The 26,905-nt window shown below is 36.3% G+C and overlaps 1 protein-coding gene across 1 annotated transcript; it reads left to right on the forward strand.

Moving 5' to 3' along the window:
* Nucleotides 1-348: 348 nt before the first annotated feature.
* Nucleotides 349-26,744, forward strand: LOC139708697 (uncharacterized). The gene is made up of 13 exons (XM_071620630.1): nucleotides 349-604; nucleotides 5,884-6,067; nucleotides 7,318-7,445; nucleotides 8,264-8,284; nucleotides 14,518-14,757; nucleotides 17,476-17,569; nucleotides 18,978-19,137; nucleotides 20,242-20,394; nucleotides 20,783-20,886; nucleotides 21,205-21,366; nucleotides 22,336-22,445; nucleotides 24,698-24,797; nucleotides 26,460-26,744. The coding sequence occupies exons 1-13, from the start codon at nucleotides 426-428 to the stop codon at nucleotides 26,742-26,744; spliced, it is 1,920 nt and encodes a 639-aa protein (XP_071476731.1). The 5' UTR covers nucleotides 349-425.
* The last annotated feature ends 161 nt before the right edge of the window (nucleotides 26,745-26,905 follow it).

Here is a 26,905-nt window from a genome sequence, read left to right on the forward strand (position 1 = left end):
CCACCAGCAATACCTTGACCTTGTATAACTGCAACAAGATGGAAAGAAACATTTTGTAGCTTCCATCCAAGCTCCGCGTAAGGGGTGTCAAATTGTACAGTGACGCCCTTTAAAGCAGCAAGATGTAGCACTACAGAATTCCGAAAATTAAAGCAGAGTTTTTTGTTAACTTGCAGCATCTTCTTGACAAGAGTCTCAAATTAAATTTATTCCATTTTGCACAAACCCAGCTCCAAGTAGCAGTGACTTTGGGAGTACAGATTGCTGCCCTCTGTTTTTACCATGGTGCAATAAAAGGAGTGCCAAGATAGTCACATGCAAGAAGCCAGCAAGTAAAGAGGTCAGATATATATCTGTGTGATAGAGTACAGTCTTGTGATTTTGAGTGAAACTTCTCAGAGAAACAATAACAACCAACTGTCAAGATGAGCAACTTCAACGTTCCAGCAGCCAAAGCCACAAGTTCCGGGATCTCTCTCGGAGGGGAGTGGCGCAACCGAGACCAGATGGAGGCAAATAAATACAAGATGAGTGGCTTGGCAGCACTCCATAAGAAGAGACTCAACAAGACTGCACAAAACGACAAGGGCAAGTCTAGACCAAGGTATATATCTCTGCAGTATTTGACCCGACTCAGAGAGGTCATGCGTCATCATTAAGCTAATATGTGTGTTTGTATGTACTTGTGTCTGTACATGTATGCATGTATGTATGTACAATGCATGTTTGTCTTCTGTCTGTCTGTATGTTCACAAGGTCCGTTCCATGGAACAATTTTTGGTAGTGGGGCAGGGGTCAAGGATCAGTGTAACCCTTACTTTGTAGGAAGAATCTCCAGACAGGACCCTCTGAAAGTGGTTGGTTTTGTTGTTGTTTTGTTTTGTTTTTTGTTTGCTTGCTTGTGTTTTTTACAGCCAAAAGTGTGTGGGGCTGCAGCCCCACACACTTTTGTGAGAGTGGATACACACACTCACATATGCACACATGTTGGATATCTAGTAAAGTCATAAAAGCTACTTGTGTCCGTTGGTGCTGACTGAGTCTGAGGGCACTGACTGATAGGGGAGCTACTGATGCTTCGCAGGCGAGAGTTATTAGTCCTCCAGGATGAAAATCATCAGTAGAGTAGTCTGAGAGGCTGTGCCCTTCATACGGGATAAGAAATTCTTCAGAAATGCTTACCTCAATCATCCTCAAAACCCATTGTTTTTGTTTGTATGTTCAAATGACATTTAAATTATACTTCTTATCATACTTCTGTAAACGCAGAAACTTTCACAGTACATTAAATTTTGCGTATTTTGCACTACTTTTTATCAGCATGAATTCTAAAACGTGCAAAAATATCTTCACAATTTTCTCTGCACAGTTTGAATGGGTTAACAAATGTGTGGTGCGAATTCAAGAATCTGTGAATATGTTTTTGAGTCGCTCAGCATAAAAATTTATTGCACAAAAATATCAACGTTTAAAGTAATCCTTTTCATTAGATACATGTACCTAGATATCTAAGATTGATGTCTTGGTACATATGATTATTTCTTAAAGAGTCAAAGGATAAGTATGATGCAATTCATTTTTTTTTTCATTATTAATGTTATTTTGCAGAGGTGACAAGATGCAAAGGTTGTAGATGGAAAAAAGATATTCAGACTTACAAACAAAGAATGTCAGTTATTAATGTTGGTGAGGCCTTTCTTGTCATCACAGGCACCCCCCCCCCCCAAAAAAAAAATGGATTAGATATATTCTATTATTTGCTCTCTATATAGCTGTTTCGACTTTATGCTTGCATATATATATTCCTGGGTAACAGAAAAACAAAATGAAGTGTAGTTCTCATACTAATTTAGAAACTGTCAGCAGAGTGTGGGATGACAGTAAGGTTTGAGAGATAACATAGTAAGACATCAGATGGTTCAGTGATGGTCAAGCCATGTAGGTTGATGGTTGTATTAAAATCAAAGCTGACTGTCATAAATCTCATCAATCTCTGAATTGCCATTACATGTCATGATAAGTGTGACTTGCAGAATTCAGCAGTACCATTCAGAGCTGAAAACTCCTTAAGCTTTGTTTAAGAGTCATCATTCTAATTAGAAAAAAAAATGAGTACCCACTGATCTACAAGAGAATGATCTACTCCAGCCCTTTCTCCCAATTGCTTGGAAGGAGTACAGTGTGGAACCAGCTTTATGTTTCATCTACCCAGGGATCACCTGATCCATTCTGTCTCATAGACCCCTGGTGATGTGTTTCACAAATGATAATCAATACTATTCTACAATACAAAAGCGGTGTACATACCTTACAATCAATATCAGAGTTTGTACAGGCACACAACTTGAGTTATACACCATCTACTACATGGACCCTCAATCTATTGAATGACACATGAAAATTGAATTCATTTTTAGATCAAAAGATTTTAATTATCAAATTCGAATTGATTATATTTGAGTAAAATATTAGTGATTATGTTAGTACGAATCATTTTTTGTTTGGAAAGTTGTACATCTGTTTGATTGTAAGTCACGTGTCTTGCTGCACTTATACAGCATTTCATGCAAGCCACTTTGGCAGGTGACTTAAATGATGCATTTACATGTAAGTGTATCCCAAATTTGTTGTCAGAAGAAAGAAAACAACATTTTTCCCCTACTTTTTATGCACGAAAATTAAAATTCAATTCAATTCATAGATTTATTCAATGATAAAAATCGTTTCGATATAAAATGTTTACAAAATGTAGCAGGTACAGTTCTGAGAAAGCCAGAGGCTTGTTAAGAATTCTTTCATGTTTCACGTTTCATGGAAGATAAAGAGGTATCATAAGCAGAGACATTATTAGCAGAGTATCGTGATCAAATGTCATTCAAGGAAATGGGGACCTAGAGACAGGTCAGTCATGAAGCAAATGATGACTAGTATTCAATATAAACACTTTCAAGTAATCTTGAAGAGCTGTTAAAATGCTACAGAGTGAATAGTAACACTGAAATTATGAGACTTCTTGAGAGATTTGTCCAATTCACTCATGTTTACTGATCTTCAACCCATGTACTATTGTATTCTTACTAATTCTCTCCACTACGAACATGATGCTCTCTGCGAGGTGGGTCCAATACTCCAGGAATATTATGTTGATAACTCTTCTAGAAGCTGAATGAAAAAGGAGGGACGCAAAGATTGTTTTATCTTGTAAAATTACACCATTGTGTAGCTGATAGGCTGTGCTGGATGCTGGGAAATTCTGGAAAAAATAACGTAATGAACAGAATAACTTAATAATTTTCCATGAATTGCATTTCTTTCCGTAGTGCTATAATATAGACTGCAATGTCTATTGCACATAGTACTGTGTGTGCATTTTGTGTTCTTGTTGTTCAGATGGGTATCAGTCTGTACCTTCATCATTGTGTTTTTAATGTCAGTTAGTTGTTTGTTTGTTTTTTTTTTGTATTTGATATCATGACAAGGAAAGATCTTTTCTAACTCAGGACTTCAGGAAATGCTTTCCAGGCAGTCCTCATCATATTAGTCTTACATCCCTTCTATATTTGGTTTGGTTATGCAAAGCAGACATGGCATCCCTCACAACCCCAGAGTAAACAGCAAACACAAGTCTTCCACAAAGGCAACATCTTATTGACAAGTGGGCTGCCCAAGCTATTCCCTTTATCCCTCACATCTCCACAATAGACCCAAGTTTCAGCCAAGGCCTATTTAGTTTGTTAGAGCCATTGTTCTCCAGGACAGCAGGATCTAGGGCGCTCTTTTGTTAACGGTGCTCTGAGCTAGGGATGAGCCAGGGAATCGATGGTCAGATCATTGGCTCAGCTTAGGGGAGGTGAGATGAGAGTTAGATGGGCATTCCTTTGTGACCAGAACTAATAGTTCATCCCAAGGTGTGGTCCAGGAAAGATAGAGTACTAGAGACTATGCAAATAGGTTGTGATCAAAACACTGACTTCTAGGAGAGCACATCAACTTTGTACTATTTCACTCCGTTCTTGCTCTCGTCAACAAGCAGGATGTCCAGCTACTGTGTAAATATTGAAGAAACTGAAGAAACTTAGCGGTGATCCATGCTGAAATTTTAAACTTCAGACAATTAATGTATAAACACAGTGTTTTTATATCTGTCAATATGTTGTGATCACAATGATTGCTTCAACTTCCAAATTACATATTTGAAATCACGTAATTAGTATACTACAGTTTGTAGTAGTAGAAGAGATATGAAACAATTACAGTGATATATATTGTACATATTATAAGCAATCAACAGTTGATTCATGATATATTTCCTTGATACAATCTGTATGTTATGTTATAGCAAAGTGCCACATGAAGTCTTAATGTGGAACTGATCATTGTTCAGGACCGGAGGGTGAAAAAAAAAAAAGTCTGGTTATGAGACATGAGCCTAAATTTAAGTTTTCAATGTAAAGTTGTCATTATCAGTGGCTTTCCTGTGTATAACAAGGTCATCCTAAAGATGGTTTAAAACTAATAAATTGTAAAGCCTTGTGGCACACCTTAGTTGGAAGAAGTAACATCCGCATTTAATGCAAAAAGTCTTACGAAAAATCAAAGTCACCATAAATTTGGAGTTTCATGATAATCATATGATGTAAAAGTCATTTCATTAAAAAGAAAATTGTCTCATATAGTGTTAACATATGCAATGAAAAGATGGATTTCTGACAAATGTATACCTAAAGTGTGTGAATTCCTTGCTCTAATTGCAATCCTTTCAATATACAATGTAGCAATCTGTTTTTAATAGAGATAAACACATCGAATACCTTGTAAAAACACAGTACTCTCAAATTATTAGCAAACATATACATTTAACCTAATGCTGCCATACCAGCACACTCAGGTATATAGAAATATGGCCTTCAACAAGAGGTTACATCCTCACTAGGGCAAAAAAAGACAACAAGGCCTTCAAATTAGTGTGTTACATGGTGCATACATGTGACGATGGGTTAGAGTTAATGGGATTCATTCATTTCGCAATCTGTCCTCTCTAAGTGAGTTTAAGAGCTCACTTAAAACTTGGTTATTTAGACAAGCTTTTTCGTAAACATTTCCTTTATTCCTTTTCTCATACCTCCTTTTCACTGTTTTTTTTTTCTCTCTCTCTCTGCCTCTCTTTCTTGCGCCATGAGCATCTTTTCATGATGGATACCGGCGCATTACAAGTGTTCATATTATTATTATTATTTCATTTTCATTTCATTTCATTTCATTTATTTCCACATCCTGATAAAAAGCATTTACAAAGAATACAGGAATGATACATACACAGTAAAACATTGGAACAATACAGGAAAAATGTTCAACTTATAACAATTTCACAACAGACAAAGACAACGTAAGAGCAGTTATTTCAGTTTGTGGGGGCTCAACATAAACCGTTGGTCTTTCTATGGCTGATCCCAAGTATTACAGCTAAAATAGTTACATTAATGGTATACAAACAAGAAAAATATACTACAGAAAATACGCAATACATATAAGACGGCAATTGAGTCATCAAAGTGAGGTGCTTATACACTGAATAAAACTTGAAATTTAAAGTATATCTTTATGAACAAGAAAGAATTTGTAACTTCTTTTTGATATTGAAAGTCTATTAGACAACTTCATTACATTTGGCAAATCATTCCATAAAACAGGTCCCGTATATTTGAAAATATATCTTGAAATGCAGTATACAAAATTTGGGATATACAAGCTATTCATCTGTCTAGTATTGTAATTATTCTTATTTTGGATGAAGGAAGTATCAAGAAACTTTGGCAAAATGTTGTTCAGATATGTGTACATGAAAACAGCACTCTCAGTGTTCATACTCCTCACTTCCTGCAGGTCGACACCCACGTCCCAACAGCAGGAGGACTGGGAGGATGAAGCCCCAAAGAGTGCCCCCCCTGGCAGCAGACCGAGGTGCAGTCGTGTCAACGAGGTGGAGTCTCCAGAACCCACGGCCAGAAAGTCTCTGGAGAGCCATCTGCCGCTGAAGAAGACCTGGAACTCTTCTAGACAAGAGGAAGTAAGTAAAGACTGAAACTGTCCATCATGCGTACTGTTTGCAGAAGGAAATTTGATATCATTCTCATCAAAATTGATAGTCCATGGTCTTATTTTCTGAGCCACAATAGCTCCTCAGTGTTTTCACTTGTCATGAATATGATGATGATTTTATTTTGATAACCTGGTTTTTTTTTCTATCGACATATTTAATTTTAAGTAGCTTTCATTAGTTGTATGTCATTATTGTTTATGCTTACATACAGCTTGTTTTTCCGAGAAAAATGCAAAATATCCTTTTGCTTTTCAGTAGTTGTAATAAAGATAAAAATACATTCCATGCAGTGTAAATCTTGAAATATTATTTTAACCCATTAGTGATGGCCTCGATCAAATTATACGCTTGTGTGGTCTGTACAGTAACCTTAGTTTAAAGTACAATGAAAATATGCTTGTTGGAGGACTCCAAGCCTGTTATGAAAATATGTGCATTCTACCATCACGGTGATTGAAGTGGTCTTAGCTTATTACCATGCATTTTCTAGATCGGATACATATAGGTCAGATTGCTTTTGTCCTGCTATAGTCTTGCCTTGCTGATCTACTTTGTGAAGGCCTGTGATGAAAAGAAGTTTTTTCATTTTGTGCTTAACCTCCCTCTATTATTCCACTGAGCTACAATCATGCAAATCTTTATTAGTAAGAGGAATAGAGGTTCTGCAAGCTTTATATTCAAGTCTCACAGAACTGTGCTAAATCTTCATTCACATAGTTGTTTAGCTCACAGCGTGCTATTCAAACTCAACATCTGTGTCCTTCAAGATATCATCTTCGAGCAAAGGAAAATGTTATCTTATCATCTTCCCCAAACTATTAACAATTTCATGTACATCAAACTCATCTAAGAGGAAATGAAAAGTAAATGAAAATTGAAAGCATTACATGATTTTATATCCGAATGTCATGTTTGCACAAATATCACATTCATAGGGCAGATCATGATAACCAATTGTTTTAATCTTCTTGGCTTGAATATAACTCTATTGACATGAAGCTTTAATGCAAAGTTTCTCATCTTGGTTTGACACTATCTATTCTCTTTCTTACCTCGTATTACCTGTCTTCCACTTTATCTTTATGTTTGTTAATATCCCTAATCTCTTTTGAAATCACTTTCACTTAACTGTCTTAATGTCCGTTATCAACCCTCTCTTTTCTTTCTCTCTCCCTTATACGTGATACTTCTTCTGCCCAAACTGTCCATGCCACCAGAGTTCCAGACAGTACGACCTAGGATCTGGTATGACCATGACCAAGTCAAAGAGTAAAGTAGCGGTGACCATCAGTACAGGTGGTGGAGACACGCCCCCTCCTATCATCAGGAGATATGTGGCTGAGGGGTGAGTGTCCACTCCATTGCAGATAGAGATACAAAGTCAGGGGCAGCAAGGTTGCCTGAATACTTGCTCAAACAGTGGTATTTGTAGAGGAGGAAAACGATTGTAATGATTATCATTTTAGCACAAAGACATTATCAGTGTATAATTTTTTATACATTAACACTGTCATCACCATCAGCAGCATGCCTTTTTTGAATTGTTAGTGGCACTATTGGAGGCTGGATCCCAGAGGCTTACAGAATATAGCTTTAATAGTCTGCTGGTACATTACAAGAAGGGAAAGCTCTCATCTTTCAATATCCCTAAGATGATTAGCTGAAAAATATGCACAAGCTACCCAATAGTCTTAGTAGACTGTTCAATTCTGGTCATTCCAGTCCAGGCTTGATTCGAGCACGTTTAGAAGAACTAAACGTATTTCCTGAATATTTACCTTTTACTACTATACTAGATATATTTACAAAAGTTTTATTTATCTCAATGAAAATGAACCTTTCCAATCATAAATAAAGATCGACAGGGATGATTCAGAAAAAAAAGTCATAATTATGCAATTATGTCAGGTATGAAAATACTTTATTTCATTTTGATTTGAAGATACAAAACCATGAAAGTGACTGTTCCTAAATTTTGCTTATTCTGGTAAGGTTGTACTCATGAGGACTTGCTAAGTATCAAATGTTTGCTTTGAAAATTAATTCTCTTAAGCTGCGTATATGAATAAGGCAGTTTTGAATGTCCAAATAGTGATGCCACTATGTAACATTTTAAAAATATTCATGAACTCATCATATGTAATGGTTTTACTTCTGTTTCAGACCCGTCAATGATCCAGCAAAGTGAGTATCAGAAAGAAGTCTCGTTGCCTTGCTCTCATATTTATTCATTTTTTTTTTTGGTTTAATTCTGTCCTACACAATAACACTAGTTGCAACTTTTAATGCAAGTCTAGCCATCATATTGTTTCCAGTGTTTCACTTTAATGTTGTCAGTTCTTCAAGCCAATAAAAAGGTCCTTCAAGCTGAATCCTTGTTTAATATTCTCAACGTTTGCCAAGAGCAAGAACTCTTTGGAAGAGAATCAGACTTTCAGACTTTCTATCAGACCCTGAAGGATTACAAACAACCATCAAGATTGTCCTTCTTTTTAGATTGGTGTGGTCTTTGTTGGATATTTACTTTGTAGTTTCCTGCATCGGTTGATCTTATGTGAAGTTGTGATCTGTGACTTTCTCTTTTCCATGCTGTGTTTGGACTTCAGAACAGTATTACTGAAATTCCAATTGATTCATTCTCTCCACGTTGTGTTTTATGATAGCATGAATGAATGACAGATTTTAAAAAAAAGAAGTGGTGCAGTTATTGTAAAATGTATAAACATTCTCGATAAAGAGTGTAAATTCAAAAAGTTTAATTACTATTGATTTGTTCGTAATCATTAATCACTTATGAGATATCAGAGAGCAATATTTGTACTAATCAAGTAATAATCCAAAGTCGTGTGATGCATGCTGGTTAAAATTATTCAGATGTACTTGAATGTTAATGATAGTGACATCGTCTAGCATGATGCTGTAGATAGCCTTTGACTTTATTAATCAGTCATGTTTGATCTTTTTGTCTACCCCTTTTCTCCATCTCCATATACTCAATGTATGTTTTTCTTTTTTGATTCTGCAAACCAAAGACATAGCCCCAAGACATAACCCCCAATCACAGACCAGGGAGGTGTAGGGAGGGATAGGGGAGATAGAATCGGGAGGGGATGTTAACAAAATCGAAGAGGGAGTAAGGTTGAACAGGCTGTAGTCTATGGTAGTCATGATTAAAGAGATATGTCAGAAGATGTTGAAACTCAGAATTTAATAAAATGCAAAGTTAAAAGAAGATAACAGAAGGGTATCAAAAATTAATCTAGTCAAAGTTTGTGGCATAAAATATTGGTATGATAGTAGGACAGATTTCTAAGTAATTCTGATCATGAATGCATTTAAGTGTAAATATTTATGATTTAAACAACTGTCTCAAGTTTGCTAAATGTGTGCTGTGTGCAACAATCTTTATTTTTGTGTAAGTTTCCTGCCATCTCAGATATGATTCTAAACAACTTATCAAAAATTACGCAATCAAGAGTGCCATTGAAATATGAATGATGCATTAATTGATAATTATTAATAAACTAGTTAGTGACTTCGTCGAAGTTAGTTTCATTGAATTTTAGCATGTGAAGATATAGTTCCTAATCCAAAGACAAGTTGAGTGATAGCAGTAGAAGGAGTGGCGTTTCAGCGCGTCGTGTGGAACTGACCCAGGTGTTTTTGGCCCAGGTATTACCTGCATTTCTTGCATGATATTCTAGAGCTTAGAAAAGCACACCCTTGCACCCTGTACTTTGATGAATTGCAGTGCTGCACTGGTGCATTGCATTTTTGTATTCATTTAAATTCCAACCATTGTTCAAAAAAAAAAAAACACACTTGGCATGATACTAAACTCTATAAATGTTAACAATAAAAGATATAATTAATCAAGTCCAGCTGCTGTATACCCATTATGAAATAGCGCTTTGAGGCTTATTTTATTTTGTGTTCCGGTATTCGTGAGTAACATTACTCTGGGACAACTTAGTAAAACTAGCAGGATTCAGCTTTTACAAGTAACTAAAATGGACAAAATTATTGGCACAACATTAGTTACAGTCAAGTGTTATGGTAACAGGATATATTCTGTAAGTTAGCCCGCAACATTAATAGACATGACCACATTTCTCATTAATCAAAAATGGATAAAGTACTTGCCTGATATGGGAAGAAAAGGGCAATTAACCTGGAGCCAGGGTTTGTCTAATAACTTCAGCTTTGCTGGTAAATTGACTTGAATGTAATTCCCACTCTAACCTCTGTTTAACTCCACGCATATTAATATCGAACAGCTTCTATTGAATCTGAAAATCTGACTTGTGAAAGCTTGGAGTCATTTACACTATGTTTGAAAGACAGGGGTTATCATTTTCTAAGTTTTTAGTTGGGTTCAGGGTAAACTTTTGTTTCTCATTATAGCATGGTGGCAAGTTATAGGAATGGTATAAGCTAGATTTAGTCTTGACTAGTTATAATAGGCCCCTCAAAACTCTGTCAACTTGTTTAGCTGTACCAGTTGCAGCCTTGAATCACTCATTCTTAATTGTTGATATACCACATGATACTTTTAAAATAATCTCACTTTCATTGAATCATTTTGGAATAAGACAAGTACTGACCAATATCATCAGTGACTATGACACACATGATTTAATTATTATTATTATTACTACTATTATTATCATTATTGTTATTGTTATTATCATCATCATTTGATTGCTGTAGAATATCAAGAGAGGATTATGACTCTGACAAGATTTTTGACTATTCTCTTTGTTTGATCTGAGTGGGAATAAGATATGTGATACAACATCATGATGATATCACAAATCAATCATAAAGAATTTCAGAAAGAATAAGTCAATATTCTAGACATGGACTGGACATACTGTACCTGCATGCTGCATGTATTTAGCATGATATCTAGGCATTTAGATTTATTACTAACATGTATGTCTCGCTATGCATGCCTCATAATCTAACGTATTTGGCAAATTGGTTTAAGTATGATTGTAAGCCTTACCTGATATAGATAATGTCGATAGAAGTAAGCCCACGGCTTATATTTTGGAGTATCTCATCTCCAGTCTTTAAAATATCATGAATGATATGAGAATACTTGAAGAATGTCAAATACCAGGTGTGCACCTGGAATCACCACATTCTATATATCATGTAATATGACTTTTTTCCTTATATTTTATGATGAAAAGCCATATGAATAATAGACTGAATGAAATAATGAATAAATGAAGAGATAGATAAAATGGTCAAAATGATACTACTATTGCTACTAGTGTACTACTACTAAATATAATGATAATAATAATGATAATAATAATAATAATAATAATAATAATAATAATAATGATAATAATAATAATAATAATAATAATAATAATAATAATAATAATAATAATAATAATGAAAGACAAATGATGAGAAATCAGGGATTCTTAGATGGGCTAAAAATGTTGAGAAACATTTGACAGAATGTTGGGCTCATCTCTCATATATTCCAAACCATCTGTGTGCCTTGCAGTGACATGTGTACCATTGCAGTACTTTGCACTTTGCGGTATCATGTAGGGTCTTAAAATTTGTCAAGAATATCCTATCCCCCAAGTTTTATTGCTATATTTCACGGAACACCAACTGGTAAGCTTGACATTGTGTGCTGTTGATCTAGGAAATGTGTGAAGTATCTGTGTCAAGTTTTTGTGGGTTGATAAAAACATAGCTTACATGAGTTGATAAGAATGTGAAGGGTAACCTTGTTGGACATTAAATTTTGTCAGTTTGCTGAACTGGTAAACTATGTGGCTCACTGAAGTATGTGTGCTTTACCTCCATTTTGTATGTATTCCCTGGTTTGTGATTGGTGGATATGTTAGCAGGTTTGCGTTAAGGGGCGTGTCTATTGACATCTGTGTAGTCATCTATGCAAATGAGGGAATGATTATTATTAGAAATGATTCATGGATGTATCCAAGCAGTTAGTTGTGCAGTCAATCTGGATTGTCATTTCAAGGCAATTGTGGTGATATGTTTCCTGGATTGATTAAAGTTGATTTTTCTTTCTGAAATGCAAAGATGGATCTGTTATTCCTAGATACTACTATGTGGATATTTGCATAATCAAATATTGTCCACATATATTGGATGTTATGTTATGGAGTACTGGTAACATCAGTAATTTGTAACATATAAAAGGGCTCAACACTAACCTTTTAGTCTGGTGACCCATTCGAGCCACTAAAATATTTAAATCTGAAATTTTGGTGGCCCAAAAGAGACATGTAGTGGCCCAAAATAAAAGCAAAAGTAACATTCCATTTTGAATCTTAGCTGCCCAATCAGGCCACCAAAAGATGAATTTGTGGCCCGTCACCACTTTTTAATGCCCTGGGCCACCAGGCCACTGCTACAAATTCCATCCCCATACTTTACAAATTTACCCCACCCCACCTTAGCCCATTATATGGTGAACATGAATTTAGATTGCTTACAAGTTATTGCTCATAGACACAATCATATACCAACCATATAATGCAGAGTCAAGTTGACCTTGAGTTGTTTTTGAACTGCATTTATAGTGTGTGTATGTCCTAAAATGAGGAATAACTTATATAGCAGCACCATGTAATGTTAAAGATTATTCAACAACTGCCCCATGATCATTTCTCTAATTCAGAACTGTCTGTAGTATTTGTTTGTTTATTCATTCATCTGTTCCTTTAATGATATGTTTATTGACTTTCTTCCATTTTCTTTTTTGTTAGTTTTTATTTGTTTCCTTATTTGTTTATTTATTTATTTATTTACTTATTTATTTATTTTTCTTATCGAGAATTCTGTTGCCATAGTAGTTGCATGAGTGGTTAAAAGAGTATTATACTTAGGGGCCCTGCTGCAAAAATACATTGGAGTGAACAGTACAATAAGACTATAATTTTATGCAGCGCAATATGAGCAGAACGAAATCATTCCCTCATTTGCTTTGTATTATCATTTGAAAACACTAACTTCTCTATGTCTGTGGTAAATATGGCTCACCAGGTTAGCCACCTCCCAGTGTTATTCCCTTGCCTTGTAATCTGCAGTGAGGTCAAATTAACTTTAGAGGATTTTGACTGTTATACTTAAAACTTTTCATATATATATTTTTGTTTACTTATCTTGCCTTGAGTGAGTACATGTAACCAAACAAAAACAGCAACACATTTTCAGTTCTTTGTATTTCCCCCTGTGTCTTTGCAGATACAATTCTGCCCTAAAATGGCAACTTGTTGAACATGTGGTTTGTTGTAAAACCTGCTGTTCCAGAATGAGACTGTGAGGGCACCATTATAAAGCCATGATTTCATGAACTTTTGCCCAGCTGCTTTCCAGCTTGCACTGCGGATGAAATTTACAGAGCGCCCCCTATAGTCTCTTCTCAATGAAGCTCCTTTTTTTTTTCCAATTAAAATAGGCTCTGAGTTTCACAGAATCATGTGCAAATATTTAAGTGATGCTTGCCTTGATGATATCCAGAAGTTTAGCTTTGATTTCAAGCAGTTTGCTGGATATTCTTCATGCTTTTTTTAGTGTGCCTCAGAGCTTAATAAAAGTTTTAGATGGATATTAACCCGTTGAGGACTGACTGATTTTGCTACAACACGCATTTCCCATAGACCCTTGCCTGAGTATACTCGGCACTCATCCCCAACGGGTTAAGGTGGGAATTGAATGCTAGTATACGTGTATATACATTTATACATATGTTTGTGCATTTAGTTGTATTGCAGATTTATTTATCTCTGTTCTTATATGTCATCATGTTGCTTTATTTGTTTAATCACTGCTTACCTTGAATGCTTTCTGTTTGTCTTGAATCAAGACTACTATACTTCAAGAAGTTTGTGTAATATACATTTTCCCATAGTTCTGAATGACATCTGCCATGCACTCAGGTGTTGATGTTTTTACAGACAGCCCTGCTATAAAAAGAAATTTATTGGGATAGAATTTATTTGACGAATTAAGAGACAAAAAGAACATATGTTAACTGTACTTTGTGTTTACAGTGCATGCAGTTGATGTCCTTTATATATTTTGTCATTTCAGTGGTAATGATTGAGTTGTGTTGTCACTTTGTACTATGTAATTAGTCGATATTGACACAGATTTTGTTGTTCTCTCTTTCTCTTCCTAACCCCCTCCCCTTCTCTGTCCCATTTGTTTTGTAACTGAACCAAAATTTGTTTGGTGATGGGCTGCTGTATTGTTTCTGATATTAATTGAAATGTTCACACGAACTTGACACTTTTCTCACTTTTAAACTTTTCAACTATTGGTAATTTTTCATCTCTGCACTTTGCACTAACTAAACACCTGTTCTGTGATATATATCCTTAATATTGATTTGTTTTCTGGTTTTGGAACTCCAGTTTTCGGCCACCAGTATCAGATACTTTTCTGAACCCACTTACAAAATCAAGTAAATTGTTAAGTGACAAAAGTTCCTCAGGGATCAGCTCATATTCAAACTTGGGTGGTGGAAGCTCCCTACTCTCCTTCCACTCACCACGTGGCTCTCCCTCACCAGAGAGAACGTATTTTGAGGCCATCCCTTCCCAAATGACAGTGTCAGGCGGGTTAGCTAGTTCTGCGAGTGATGTAAGAACTCTGTAAGTATTATGATGTCATCGTATCATGCGCGCTATGCTGTCAGCTCAGCACAGTGCTTTGCAAATTCATCAAAGCATGTAGATATCTTGGGCTTGCATGAATTAGCATATGCTTGCAATCATGATTTTAGCTCACATACTGACTTTTGATGGATTCATCCAGAGTCACTGCTGCAGTCTTCAGGTCTGTAATTCACTTACACCTGTAGCTCCCAAGGCATTTCCCTCATCCCTAGAGTCCATTATAATCATTGCCCTTACCCCAGCTCGATATACACTGTACCTCCAACATTGGCTGCATTCATTGCTCATTATTCCATGTTCAACAATGCCATCCTCAGAGCAGGAATAAGAGAAGCACTGTACAGGAACTTACTGTTCTTCCTCATATTGTACTACTATTGCTGCTGCAGCTACTGCTACTGCTGCTGCTACTACTGCTGCTACTACTGCTGCTGCTACTACTACTACTACTACTACTACAACTGCTGCTGCTGCTACTACTACTACTACCACTACTCCCACTACCACTACTACTACTACTACTACTACTACTACCACTACTACTACTCCTACTACTACTACTCCTACTACTACTACTACTACTAATAATAATAATGATAATAATAATGATAATGATAATATTGCTACTACAATCAATCAAACTGCCTATCTATTACTACTATTCCTCCTCTTTCTACTACTACTTCTACTGCTACTACTATCACTATTGCCACTACAATCAATCTATTTGCCTATCTATTACTACTACTACTACTACTACTACTACCACTTTTCCTTCTTTTTTATTTCTTGTAATTTACTTAATTTCCACATTGCTTTTCATATCACTTCATTGTATGTTTCATCCAAATTATCATGACCTTGATAAGAGCAAGAACAAATTCTCAGAGATCATTTCTTAATGCCTTTACAGGCATTAATAGTGTTCCTGTGAAAAATAACAACCAAAACAAAAAAGGACCTCCAACCTTTGAAAAAAAAAACCCTCAACAATAAAGTATGTCCCCCAAAAAATTACAATCAGATTTTCGCATTGATAATATACAAATGATGCACAGGATAGAGTGCGATAGTGGAGATGTAGCGCAGTCGAGGGTATTTACAATTGTGAAACATGCACGAGGTGAAGCCGAATGCATGTTGCACTACATTGTAAATACCCGAGAGTGAGCTGCATCTCCACTAACGCAACGAAATAATCCTGTGCATCATTTGTTTTATAAAATGGTTCGAAAACTAACAGCATTTTTTATGTACCTTTGTGAATCAAGATGTCCGAAGATGTTCGTCCCAAACATTTACACACGTCGCACTCGGAAATCCCGCACATATAAGTACTGTACGTATAAGAGTATCCGTACGCCGCATATGTTATGCACACAAGAAAGGCCGGCCGGCAGCCCGAACTAGAAGTTGTTTACAGGATTGACAGCGCGTAAAGTAACGCGCGACGCACTTGTAACAACTGATTGAGTGCGCACTGCTAGTGCAAACATTGTGACGTCGGCCGTGCATGTTGTTAGTGAGAAATTAATACAAGCACACGTGACTCATTTCAGCGCTTCCAATTGGCTACATTCTTGAACTCATTTTATAACACCCAATATTATTAGATTATCTAAATGCTACTTCAGGGTCTTAAAATATAACATCTTAGCTCTATTTTGCAGAAAACCCCATTCAGTTTGGTTAAGCGGTCACAGAGAAATGTGGATTGTTGTAAAGCATGTCATGAGTCTGATTCTTCCAAGTGTAGCACTTTGATGCTCTTGTGTGTGCACACAATAGACAGAACTTGGAGGGAAGAGATTCCTGACATCCTCTACAAAATTCCTTATTTCTCTTTGACTACTGAAGCAAATCGAATGGGGTTTTCTGTAAGATGTGGGCAATGAGTTATAGTTTCATACCCTGAATTTGTATTTGGATTGATTCACTATTTTTAAAGATATCATTGCGGAGGGTCCCATTTTAATTTTTTGGGGGACATGTGGTATAGACTTAGTGCACATAGCCTGAGTGTTTTACATGGTTACATTATTAGCTTCTGACAGTATTACTCAAATCGATCTTAGACATTTGTTCTTCCAAGCTTTCTTCACCTTTCATGCATGCTTCTCATCCATAACATCCCTTCAAAGGTTCCTTTTTTTATGACTGCTTTTTATTGCATATCATTCCTCTTGTAGTCGGGCTCAAACAGTGCACTCATTTAATGTAGATACTACTACTAAAACTAATTTCCCTTGGCACATCTTTGCTTCACTGACAGTTTCACTTTTATTTTATGTGCATTTGATATCTACCTTAGTCCTTCTTTTGTTGGTGTTTCTTTGATATCTCTGGCTGTTACATGAAATTCTGTCATGAACTTCCTTGTTACTTGTATATTTGTGTGAGATAGATATTGTGCTGTAAATTTGTTTATCATTAAAAACAAAACAAAACATGCAGATATAAATTGCAGAAAAAAAGTCTACACCCTTCTGCAGATTGGAGTACAAGTATTTATAATTTTTTTTTTTTTTTTTTTTGGGGGGGGGGGATGACTATGGTACTTGAATATACTGACATATATATGATAACACAGTGATTTTGTAGGGGACCATATATTTTTTGTAAGAAAAATGTGATGGGAATATGTTAGAGATCTATGTATTAATCCCTGCATTAATTTCTGTAAACTCCACACAGAGATGCACTCATTGCCCAACTACAACAACAAGTATCCGATCTAACTCTTCACCTGGAAGAAGAGAGGTTGAACCACCGCAGCAGCAAGGAAAAGGTAAACAAGATGTCTTGTGGTATCAGCCTGTAATCATGCTCTCTGTATGGATACATCAGTAGTAATGCACCATCATTTTGTACCATGAGGTAGCTGTGAAAGTCTTGTGGCAGACAGCATATGAAAGAGGGGAGGAAAAAGAAAAAAATAGGACCATTGAGAAGGCTCATACAGTACTCTCCACTTCATTGGGTAGTGTCAGGCAGAGCATTTCTTACCCAATCATTTTAAAGCTGAGCACCTGATTAGCTAGAGAGCATTTTTCTTTCATGTCACAGGTACCCCACACTATGCACTTATCTGCACCGCATACACAGCATGCACAGTATGTCACTACAGCCACAGCTCATTTAAAGTCGCATATAGCCTTAGCAGAGACCCCACTTTTTCTCGTAATTGTTTCAAGGAGAAGCAACATACAAACCCAACAGAATTATTATGCTTTACTGTACCTTGTTGATGACCATTTGTCTGCAAAGGATTGTGATTATCAGTGATCTGTGATGAGGCAGTGCTTGCATGAGTGCAGACTTGCCATTCATGAAAGAATGATGTACAGCGGACAAGTCATGTTAATATGACATTTTGTAATTAATGCAACTTGACATCATATTAGTTTGCACGCAGCCATTAATTCAGGAGCTGTTGTCCCCATTAACGGCGATCTTAAGCTCGCTTCATTTTATCGAGAGCTAGCTAGACACATGTAGTGATTAGTGTGTCACTCTGTGTGTGTGTGTGAACAATGAGAATAGTTGAGGCTTGTCTGGAAAACTTCTGCCCATTTTGAATAACCAAAATGCATACCCGATTATCCGGTAAATATAACATGCAACGTACATGTCTGTTCACTTTTAATGTCAATTAAGCGGAGTACCTGATTAAGCGGTACCAGATTTTGAGGAAGCTACTGTATCAAGGGAAAAACAGAGAAAATACAAGGACAAATGTGTAAAATAGGGAAACATGGAAAATTAGCCAACTGTAGTTAGCAATGTTTATGTTTTACCTGGTACTTTCATTGCTGTTGTCAGTAATCTACCAGGTAAATTATTACAAATCATCACACTGTTGATGATTTCCTTGGTTTTGATATTGACTGGGAGAGCTTCTATTATTATGATGAAAATTTACTGTTGTTACAGCCAGTTACATGAGCCAGTCTTTCATATTTTGTTTTTAAATGTTTAGATATCTCCTCTTTCAATAAGTATAATATAACATTATTTGATGCTATGCTCCTTCAACGGCAGTTTGATATCTTTGGAGTATTGACTTAAAGCATTGCCTAGGGAATTTCCAGTTTTAGATTAATTTTGTTTTTGTGTGAAATCAGGGAGGGTGTCTGAAAGTGTCAAGGAAAAAAAAAAAAACTAAACTTGTTTTTTTTTTTTTTTTCTTGTGGCAGGCTGGCAACCTCCTACGGGAAAAGCTGAAGGAGCTTGACAAGAAGCACACAGACAAATTCATCCGATACCAAGAGGAGCAGGAGGCCCAGATGGCCCTCCTTAAGGAGCTGCATGCCAAGGAGATGGAGCAAATCAAGTCTGGTAGTGAGAAGGCTCTAGGTGGGTACAGGCCTGAGGAGGAGGGATGTAGAGATGTTAGTTAGTCCTCCACACTAAATTCTTTCTCTGGTGGCCCGTATGGGCCACTAAAATCTATGCATTTGAAATTTTGGTGGCAAAAAAAGGAAAAAGAAATGTAGTGGCCCAAAATAAAAGAAAATATAAAAATTCATTTTGAATTTCACCTGCCTTATCAGGCCACCAAAATCTAGCCTTTTTTTTTTTTCTTTTTTTTAAATTCGGTGACCTGACATCAATATTTAGAGGCCCCAGGCAAAAGGGCCCTACACTAATGTCGGGCCCTGTGATATTAGTGTTGTACTGATACTATCATGGAGATGCTCTGATTTGAGCTGATAATGTAAGAATTAGGATTTTAGGGTTTAGTGGTGATGATGGTAGTGATATAACCGATAATCGTGATGGTGGGGTGGGAGATTTATCATGAGATTTAGCATGGTACTATTGAGAGTTGTGATGAGACTTCTGGTGTGTGGTGTAACGAGGATGATAATGATGTTGGTGATGATGTTCAGAATGTGCATTGATATAAAGAGAGTGTGTTAGGATGATGATGGATTGGGGAGAGTCATGCCTTTATGATGTGGGAGATTTAAAGAAGAAGGGAAAATAGGACAACTTCATGGCATGGTATAGATATGCAAATGACATTAAGATTTAATCTGTGTTGTGGTTCGCATAGAGTGACTGATAAGATGGTGTTTGGATTGACTGACAGGGTATCAGCAGTGTTTTGCTGATGACATACCATGTGGTGATACAATGAGCTTGGAAAATATCAGATACTGTAAACACAGGAATTTTTGCAGTGCATTAATTTTTACGTATTTCATGCTACTTATGGCTAGAGCTAATTCTAAAACCCGCAAAAATATCTTCATAATTTTCTGTGCACATTGTGAATGGGTTGACAATTGTGCAGCATGAAATCAACAACCCACAAATATGTATTTGAGCCGCTCAGCGTGAAAAATGAATCATGTGAAAATATGTTTGAATCATGTTTACAATAGGAGTGTTATGTTGGTGTTTATCAGATGGTCATGTTGACATTTTTCTTTGATTTTTTTTTTTGGCTGGCAGCAAGGATGAAGGGAGAGCTAGAATTCCTCCAGGGAGCCTTTGAGGCCTACAAGGGAACCTTGACCCAAGACATGGTGGAGAAATGGACCAAGAAGGAAAATGACATGAAACTCAAATTCCACGAGGAGATGGAGAAGGAGCTTTCTGAACAGAGTAAGTCATCTTTAACCTTTGACCTCTCCAAATTCATTCTTCAGTAGGCAATGTAATATGAATAATGTCACTATATATATGACATTCATCTTCTAAATCTGGTTCGTTTCCACCTGTGAAGAACTACCTCCTTTGAAACAAGGTTCTGTTGCCACTTATGTAATGGTTAATGATTTATTGATAATGTAAATGATTTTGAAATTTAAGAGTTCAGTCTCTTCTATCAGTATCTAAAAGGGAGAGACGAGACATAGTTGCCAATCTAGCAAAGAGTTCTGGTGTAGCCAGATAAAGAATTGTTTGCAAAGATAAAATTTTGTGGGTACATGTTGTGTGGCTTTGATGTCCGGGTACATCACTGTAATGTCTTCTTGTCTCCACCAACCAGGAGCTGATTTACTGGAGGAGAGAGCCAGAGAGAGAAAGGCAATGAACAGAGAGTTTCAGAAACAAGTCCACATCATGCAGCAAGAACACAAGAAAGAGATTGATGTAAGTCAGCTTCCGTTCTGGTTCATTCATCAGTATTCTCCATCCTATTTGTCCCATTTTACCAGGGTCTGTGGTTTTACTCTGAATAGGCTAGGCAAGCCGAAACTAAGAGATCTTATTCATGACACGGGTCTCCTTTTGTTCTGGCTTTGTTTTTTCTTCAAAACAGTTGCAAAATGTATCTGTTTTAGTTCCTTTTTGTTTTTGGACAATTGTTCATATGTTGACTAGAATGTTATGACCCTTGTTCCTACAAAGCAAGTTGAGAATCTGTGGCTATGACGGCTATTGAGACTGGATCTGATTTCACTCCCTCAGAACATCATGAAGCGGTTTTCCAGCGCTGCCAGCGATGTGGAGAATCTGAGAAAAGCCTTGGACCAGCTGAAGGCCCTGAGGTCAGAGCTGGACAATGCCCTCCAGGCCTTGGACGTCAGTCGGGAGGAAGCGTCGAGATTTAAGAACAAACTCACAGAAGCTGTGAGTATGGGAGTTTCTGTTCAGCCTGTTCAGCGCAGTCTACATCCACACTTGAACAATGACCCATAACATATCAGGGTCCTGTGGCATAAAACTGAAGATCAAACATTTGTTCCCCCCCCAAAAAAAAAAAAAAAGAAAAAAAATAATAATAATAATAAAATAAAATAAAATAAATAAAAAATGAAATGGAACATAATCCTGAAATAGCGAACATAAAGTTATGTTGATAATTTTGCGTTGCAGACAGAGTTATGTTTGATTTTAAACATAAACGAACTATTACTAAAAATTAATCAAGCATAAGTTTATCTTTAGATAAAAAATCAAATATAATTGCTTTGAATAAACAGATTGCTTTTCATCAACTCCAGCACATCAAGATTCGGTGGAAAGCTATTTTTGATATTAGACATGAAATCAAAGTAAGTTGCCATCAGGCAGTCAAAATAATGGGGGGAGGGGGGGAAGGTGATTATTACATTCAGGCTCATCCAGACTTATTCATTAGCTCAAAATAAAATGAAGTAAATATGGATTTATCAAGTTTTATGCAGTGCAATCTATGTTTAATCCTTACTCTTATTCTATTCTTGTGTTTTATATGAACATATGTTTGATTTCGACAAAAGTTTTGTGCAATAGGGCCCAGTTGTCACAAGGAAGTACACTTTGTGAGATATAGTCAGCTTTTTAATTCAATAATGTGGTGCAAAATTAAAAATTTAACTGGAAACCGGTCAAAGAGAGCAGTTAGCACCAGACTTTTAGCATGATACTTTGTCCTCTTATACTATGAGTCCCTTCTTTCTCTTCATGTAAATATTGACACTCTAAATTTTATGTGTTTTTTGTTTCTAGTCAAACAGTCGCACAGTATTCAAGATAATTTGAAATAATTGTACAGTAGAGCATTCTCGTAAATATCTTTCATTCTGTTATTTTTCTTTATTTTCTCTATTGTTGCAGAAATTGCATTTGATGGAATACCAAGAGAACTTTGACGGCAAGGTGGATGAGGTGGATGAAAAATACAAGGAGAAAATCCACCATCTCATGAATGAAAATGCAGAATTAAGGTACAAAAAGTGTTCTCAACACCCACTTTAAGTGGGCATTTTGTTGCCATGGTTACTTATCTTGCATCCAATGAAGTCATGTCAAGTGATGCAACTTTTCTTCATGGCATTTTGTTGTTGTTGATAAGGGATGGTATAGTATTAGTTGATGTGAGGATTTAGCTTTTAATGTTTTGTGAGATATTTAGAAACCACTCTGTGAAATGTTAAAGAGCATACAATTCTAGGGGGAATTGGAAATTTATTTGATGAAAATCGGTTTTGAAATGACTGAGATATCCAAAAACACGGTAACACAAAGAGAGCCTAATAAATGTTGTGGCCTGTCACATTTTATTTGGATCTCTTTTTTGGATATCTTAGTCACTTCAAGACCAATTTTCATCAAATAAACTGTGAATTCCTCTAGGAATTACATGTTCTTTCATGTTTCATGAGATGTTTCTCATTATCTCATAAACACAAACAAAGGTGGAAACCTGCAGCCCCATCTAAACCAAAACTGTACCATCCCTTTAAACTAATTTGCCGACATGTATTTGAATAACAGTCATAATGATGCTACAGCTTGTCCTGGAACGACCCTTTGGTTATCATGTCTCGATGTTCAGTTCAGAAACCATCGCCTTTGGTGTTAAATTGGAGTAAATGAAACTGTAAAATGTTTCATGAGATACTTCAGAGAGCAAAATCTGAAGTAAACACAACAGACATTGCTTCATTGGAATATGTTGTATTGAACTCACTTCCACATTGTTTTTGAATATTTTGTGTATTTTTTGATGTTGTTTTTTACCTGTAGTTATTTATTATTACTACACTCACAGCAGTCAAAAAAACAAATGCTGATATCAACTTTGAATCATAGGAAAGAAATCACCAAAGTGAGACAGAAAGAATCAAGTAGAATTACCCAAATCTATAGGTCAATATGTTTAACTGATGTTCTTAATGCAGAGTAAAATGAATAATATCTTCTCTTTCTTCTAGTTAAGCCTCCCTCCTTCAGTTAGCTGAAGATTCTTGCAGACTGTGTGTGTTCATCATAATATATGTCCATTCAATTGCTATTTATATTATGGTATAGTTTATTTGCAAATATTTACAAACACATAGATAAACATTTGTGAATAAACTGTATTATGATGTAAATCTCTATCTTAAGATGATGTAAATACATGATCCCACTAGTGTCACTTTTTGACACTAAATATCACATTATTACGCTAAATGATGCTCCCCTTACATGGTGCTCATATGGGGATTACCAAAGAGTATACATGAAATGTATTACTTTCATCTGACAATAGAAAAAAAAAAAATCTTTGTATCATCATTCAAAGTTAGAATTAGAACAGTCTAATCAAAGGATAGAACTAAAACAAAACAAAACAAAACAAAACAAAACACCAAAACATCATTACCTTAAAATCATACTTGCGCATCATAAAGCAGCAGCATTTTGTAGGATACATGAAGATTGTCCTGGTGGTAGCAGTGAAGGCAGATGAGGTTGATGAACCCGTTTAATGACAGGATTGAAGTAACTATGGTATGGTGTCTGCCACAGAAGTTTCGCATGTGAATAATGTATGCAGTTAGTGAATCAAATTACATGATTGATGAAAGAAGTGAAAGAAGAATTTCTATAGGTACTTAAGAATCCTTAAGTGTGGACATGTAACCACAAATTGTAGAAAGAAAGGTGTTAGTCTTTTCAGTATATGTACATGGATAAATTTGTATCTTAGAATTTGGCTAAAAACCATATGAGCATTGTTCTTGCATAACAAATGCGTCACCACAATCTCTTGGATGTCTTACAAGACTCTCGCCTGTTATTGAGAAGAGATTAAGTGTGGTTATTCTCCAATGAAAAGAAAGAAAGCAGTGATTTCCTTCCTGTAAGTGTCAACTTTCGAGAAAAAGAGGGTTTATTTTTGTCATACTACCAAAGAACCTGAATGGATTGCAAACCAGACTTAAATGTGAAAAACTTGCGGGTTCTTGCTTGATTTAAAATGCACATTCAAGAGATATTTGCAAATGAATAGAGGTTATTTCTCAGTGTGTTAGTTTGTTGTTGTGCTTCTGTGTAAAGGCCAATGATGTATAAATACGGATTTGTTACAGTGAAAGAATCACTCTAATCAAAAGAATTAAAAGTTTGCATTAAGAAGTCTCAAAATTTTTCATATGCTGTGGTAATAGTCAGTAAACCTGGGAAATTGTGTCTATTTTCCTTTTTGCAGAAAGCGATACATGCAGAAATGTAATGAACTGTTCAATGAGAAGTCTAACACAGAATACAAGCGAGTGGAAAAGGTCATGAATACAAAGGAGATGATGAAGGTAAGAATTATATCACAGCTTCATTTTATACTACAACTAGCCCTTTAGAATGGCTGCAGAGACTCCAACTCTCCCGCCGAAAGCCCATTTTTACAAAATCTCCCGTTTTCCCACTTGACATTTCATTTCTCCCACCCTGGCTCTGTGTCTCCCGCTTGAAATGATTTCTTACTTATTGCCATCGTTTGTCGAAAAATAAGCCTCAGATAGCACGAGAGAGCATCTAGAACCCTAGAGCCTCCCCATATTCTCACTACAAGTTTGCAACCAGATTTAGTTATCTTAAGGGAAGAACAAGATATCACGATTGTAGAACTAACTGTTCCCTTTGAAATGAACCTCGAGAATGCACATCAAAGAAAAGTAGAAAAATATAATTCAATTGTGCCGGATATCCGGGATAAGGGCTACTCAGTGTCATTCCAAGCGATAGAAGTCGGGGCACGGGGCCTTATAGACCGGGGGAACAAAAGCCGTTTAAAACAATTCTGAGAACAACAAGTTCAAAGATTCGTCCGAACGAATTTTTCCAGACACTCTCTAAACTCGCCATACTCTCCCCTTTTTCAATATTTTATGCAAGGAAAGAGAGAGCTTGGGGGGAGGTACGGCACCTATATCCATAGGACTTAACTATAGTTATGCAATATCCCCACCCACTATTAAGCCGAAGTGGAAGTACAGTAATATGTTTGCCGGTCTGTCTGTCTGTTCATAATCATTTCATCTGTCAATTGTATGTGTTATGTATGTGATATAATTACAGAATATTGTTTGAGGTATGTTATTGTATAATATATAAGCGCAGGTGTTTATGGTTTATAATTATGTGGTATTGGCTGTAGATTTTTTTTTCTGGGGGGGGGGGGGGAGAGGAGGAGGAGGGTAGCCGCAGGTATGAAATAGGGATAGCGGGTGAAAGTTTATTCTGCCGCTGCAGCTGGTTTGGATTTCCCATAGGTTTTCGTGTTTTGTTTCTGTTGGGAAGGGAAAGGAATCTAAGGTTAAATGATATGTTTGGAAAGTTGAGATGAGATTAGTATTATACACTGTAATATTATGGGTGAATGGGTAATTGAGAAAAAAAAAAAGTAGAAATGTTTGTTTATAATTTTTGATTTTAGGTTGAAAAAGGTTTATTATATAGTTGTAAATAAGATGGGTTTTGATAATTATAATATGTGGTGGGGGGGGGTATGGGGCACAGAGTCTAATAAAGATTAACGTTGGTGAAGATGATATTAAGGTTTATGTAGGGTTTTTTGTATATTGTTTGTATTATTTTATTATATTTTAATGCGGATTATTGTATTAATACTGTGGAAGATAATTATACCACTGTTGTTATTATAATGCAGAAATAGTATATGTATTGATTTCTTATTGATTGATTACCGGTAATATTTGATATTTTATGTGTGATATGGGTTGCAATAATGTAAACTCTAATATTGTTGTTTTGTACCCCCATGTATGTGTCTAAACCTGCTATTCATTTTGAATGAAACAGTGGACCTGGTTCTTTTGTATGTATATGTTATTCTCACACTTTCTTGAACTTGAATAAAGTCATGATTAAACAAACAACATAAAGACATATACCAACCTTTTAAAAGTTGGCCTATCAAACGATGTGGTAATGTGTCTTATCTTGTCACTTAGATGCTGGTCCATGTTAGAAATCGGTCCAACGTCAGCCTGGCCTGTTCTGACCCCGAGGTGGACTCTAGGACCCGTCTTCCCATCCACCGGCCGGTCAGTGCACCAATCACACGCAAGGAGGCCAAGAAGGCGCACCGCATGGCCGGAGAGACTGACCACCTGGCATCAAGCAGCGGTGGTCAAACCAGACCACACACCACCATAGCAGGCACGCGGCCAACACTGCCCAACACACACCAGGTCTTTAATGCCTTTGGGAGTGCCCAGTCCCTGCAGTCTTTATGATTGATGGCAGCAACTCTACACAATTCACTTCTTTTGTACGCAAGTCTCTTTACATTCACTCTTTGGAGCCATGTCTAACTGTGGACTCAAAAGGTTGAAATGCTTAATTTTTACGTTGTGTCACTTTAAATGTGCTGCGGGAAACAACTTTAGCATTAAGT

This window comes from Diadema antillarum, unplaced genomic scaffold, assembly GCF_040938485.1.
Source record: "Diadema antillarum isolate AM-2024a unplaced genomic scaffold, OU_Dant_1.0 seq00001367_RagTag, whole genome shotgun sequence".
Lineage (NCBI taxonomy): Eukaryota > Metazoa > Echinodermata > Echinoidea > Diadematoida > Diadematidae > Diadema > Diadema antillarum.

Excerpts from the sequence above, each read along its gene's own strand:
- LOC139708697 (XM_071620630.1), top strand. The coding sequence starts at position 426 with ATGAGCAACTTCAACGTTCCAGCAGCCAAAGCCACAAGTTCCGGGATC. Across the intron at positions 605-5,883 it reads AAGGGCAAGTCTAGACCAAG|GTCGACACCCACGTCCCAAC; the intron begins GTATATATCTCT and ends CACTTCCTGCAG. Across the intron at positions 8,285-14,517 it reads CCCGTCAATGATCCAGCAAA|TTTTCGGCCACCAGTATCAG; the intron begins GTGAGTATCAGA and ends TTGGAACTCCAG.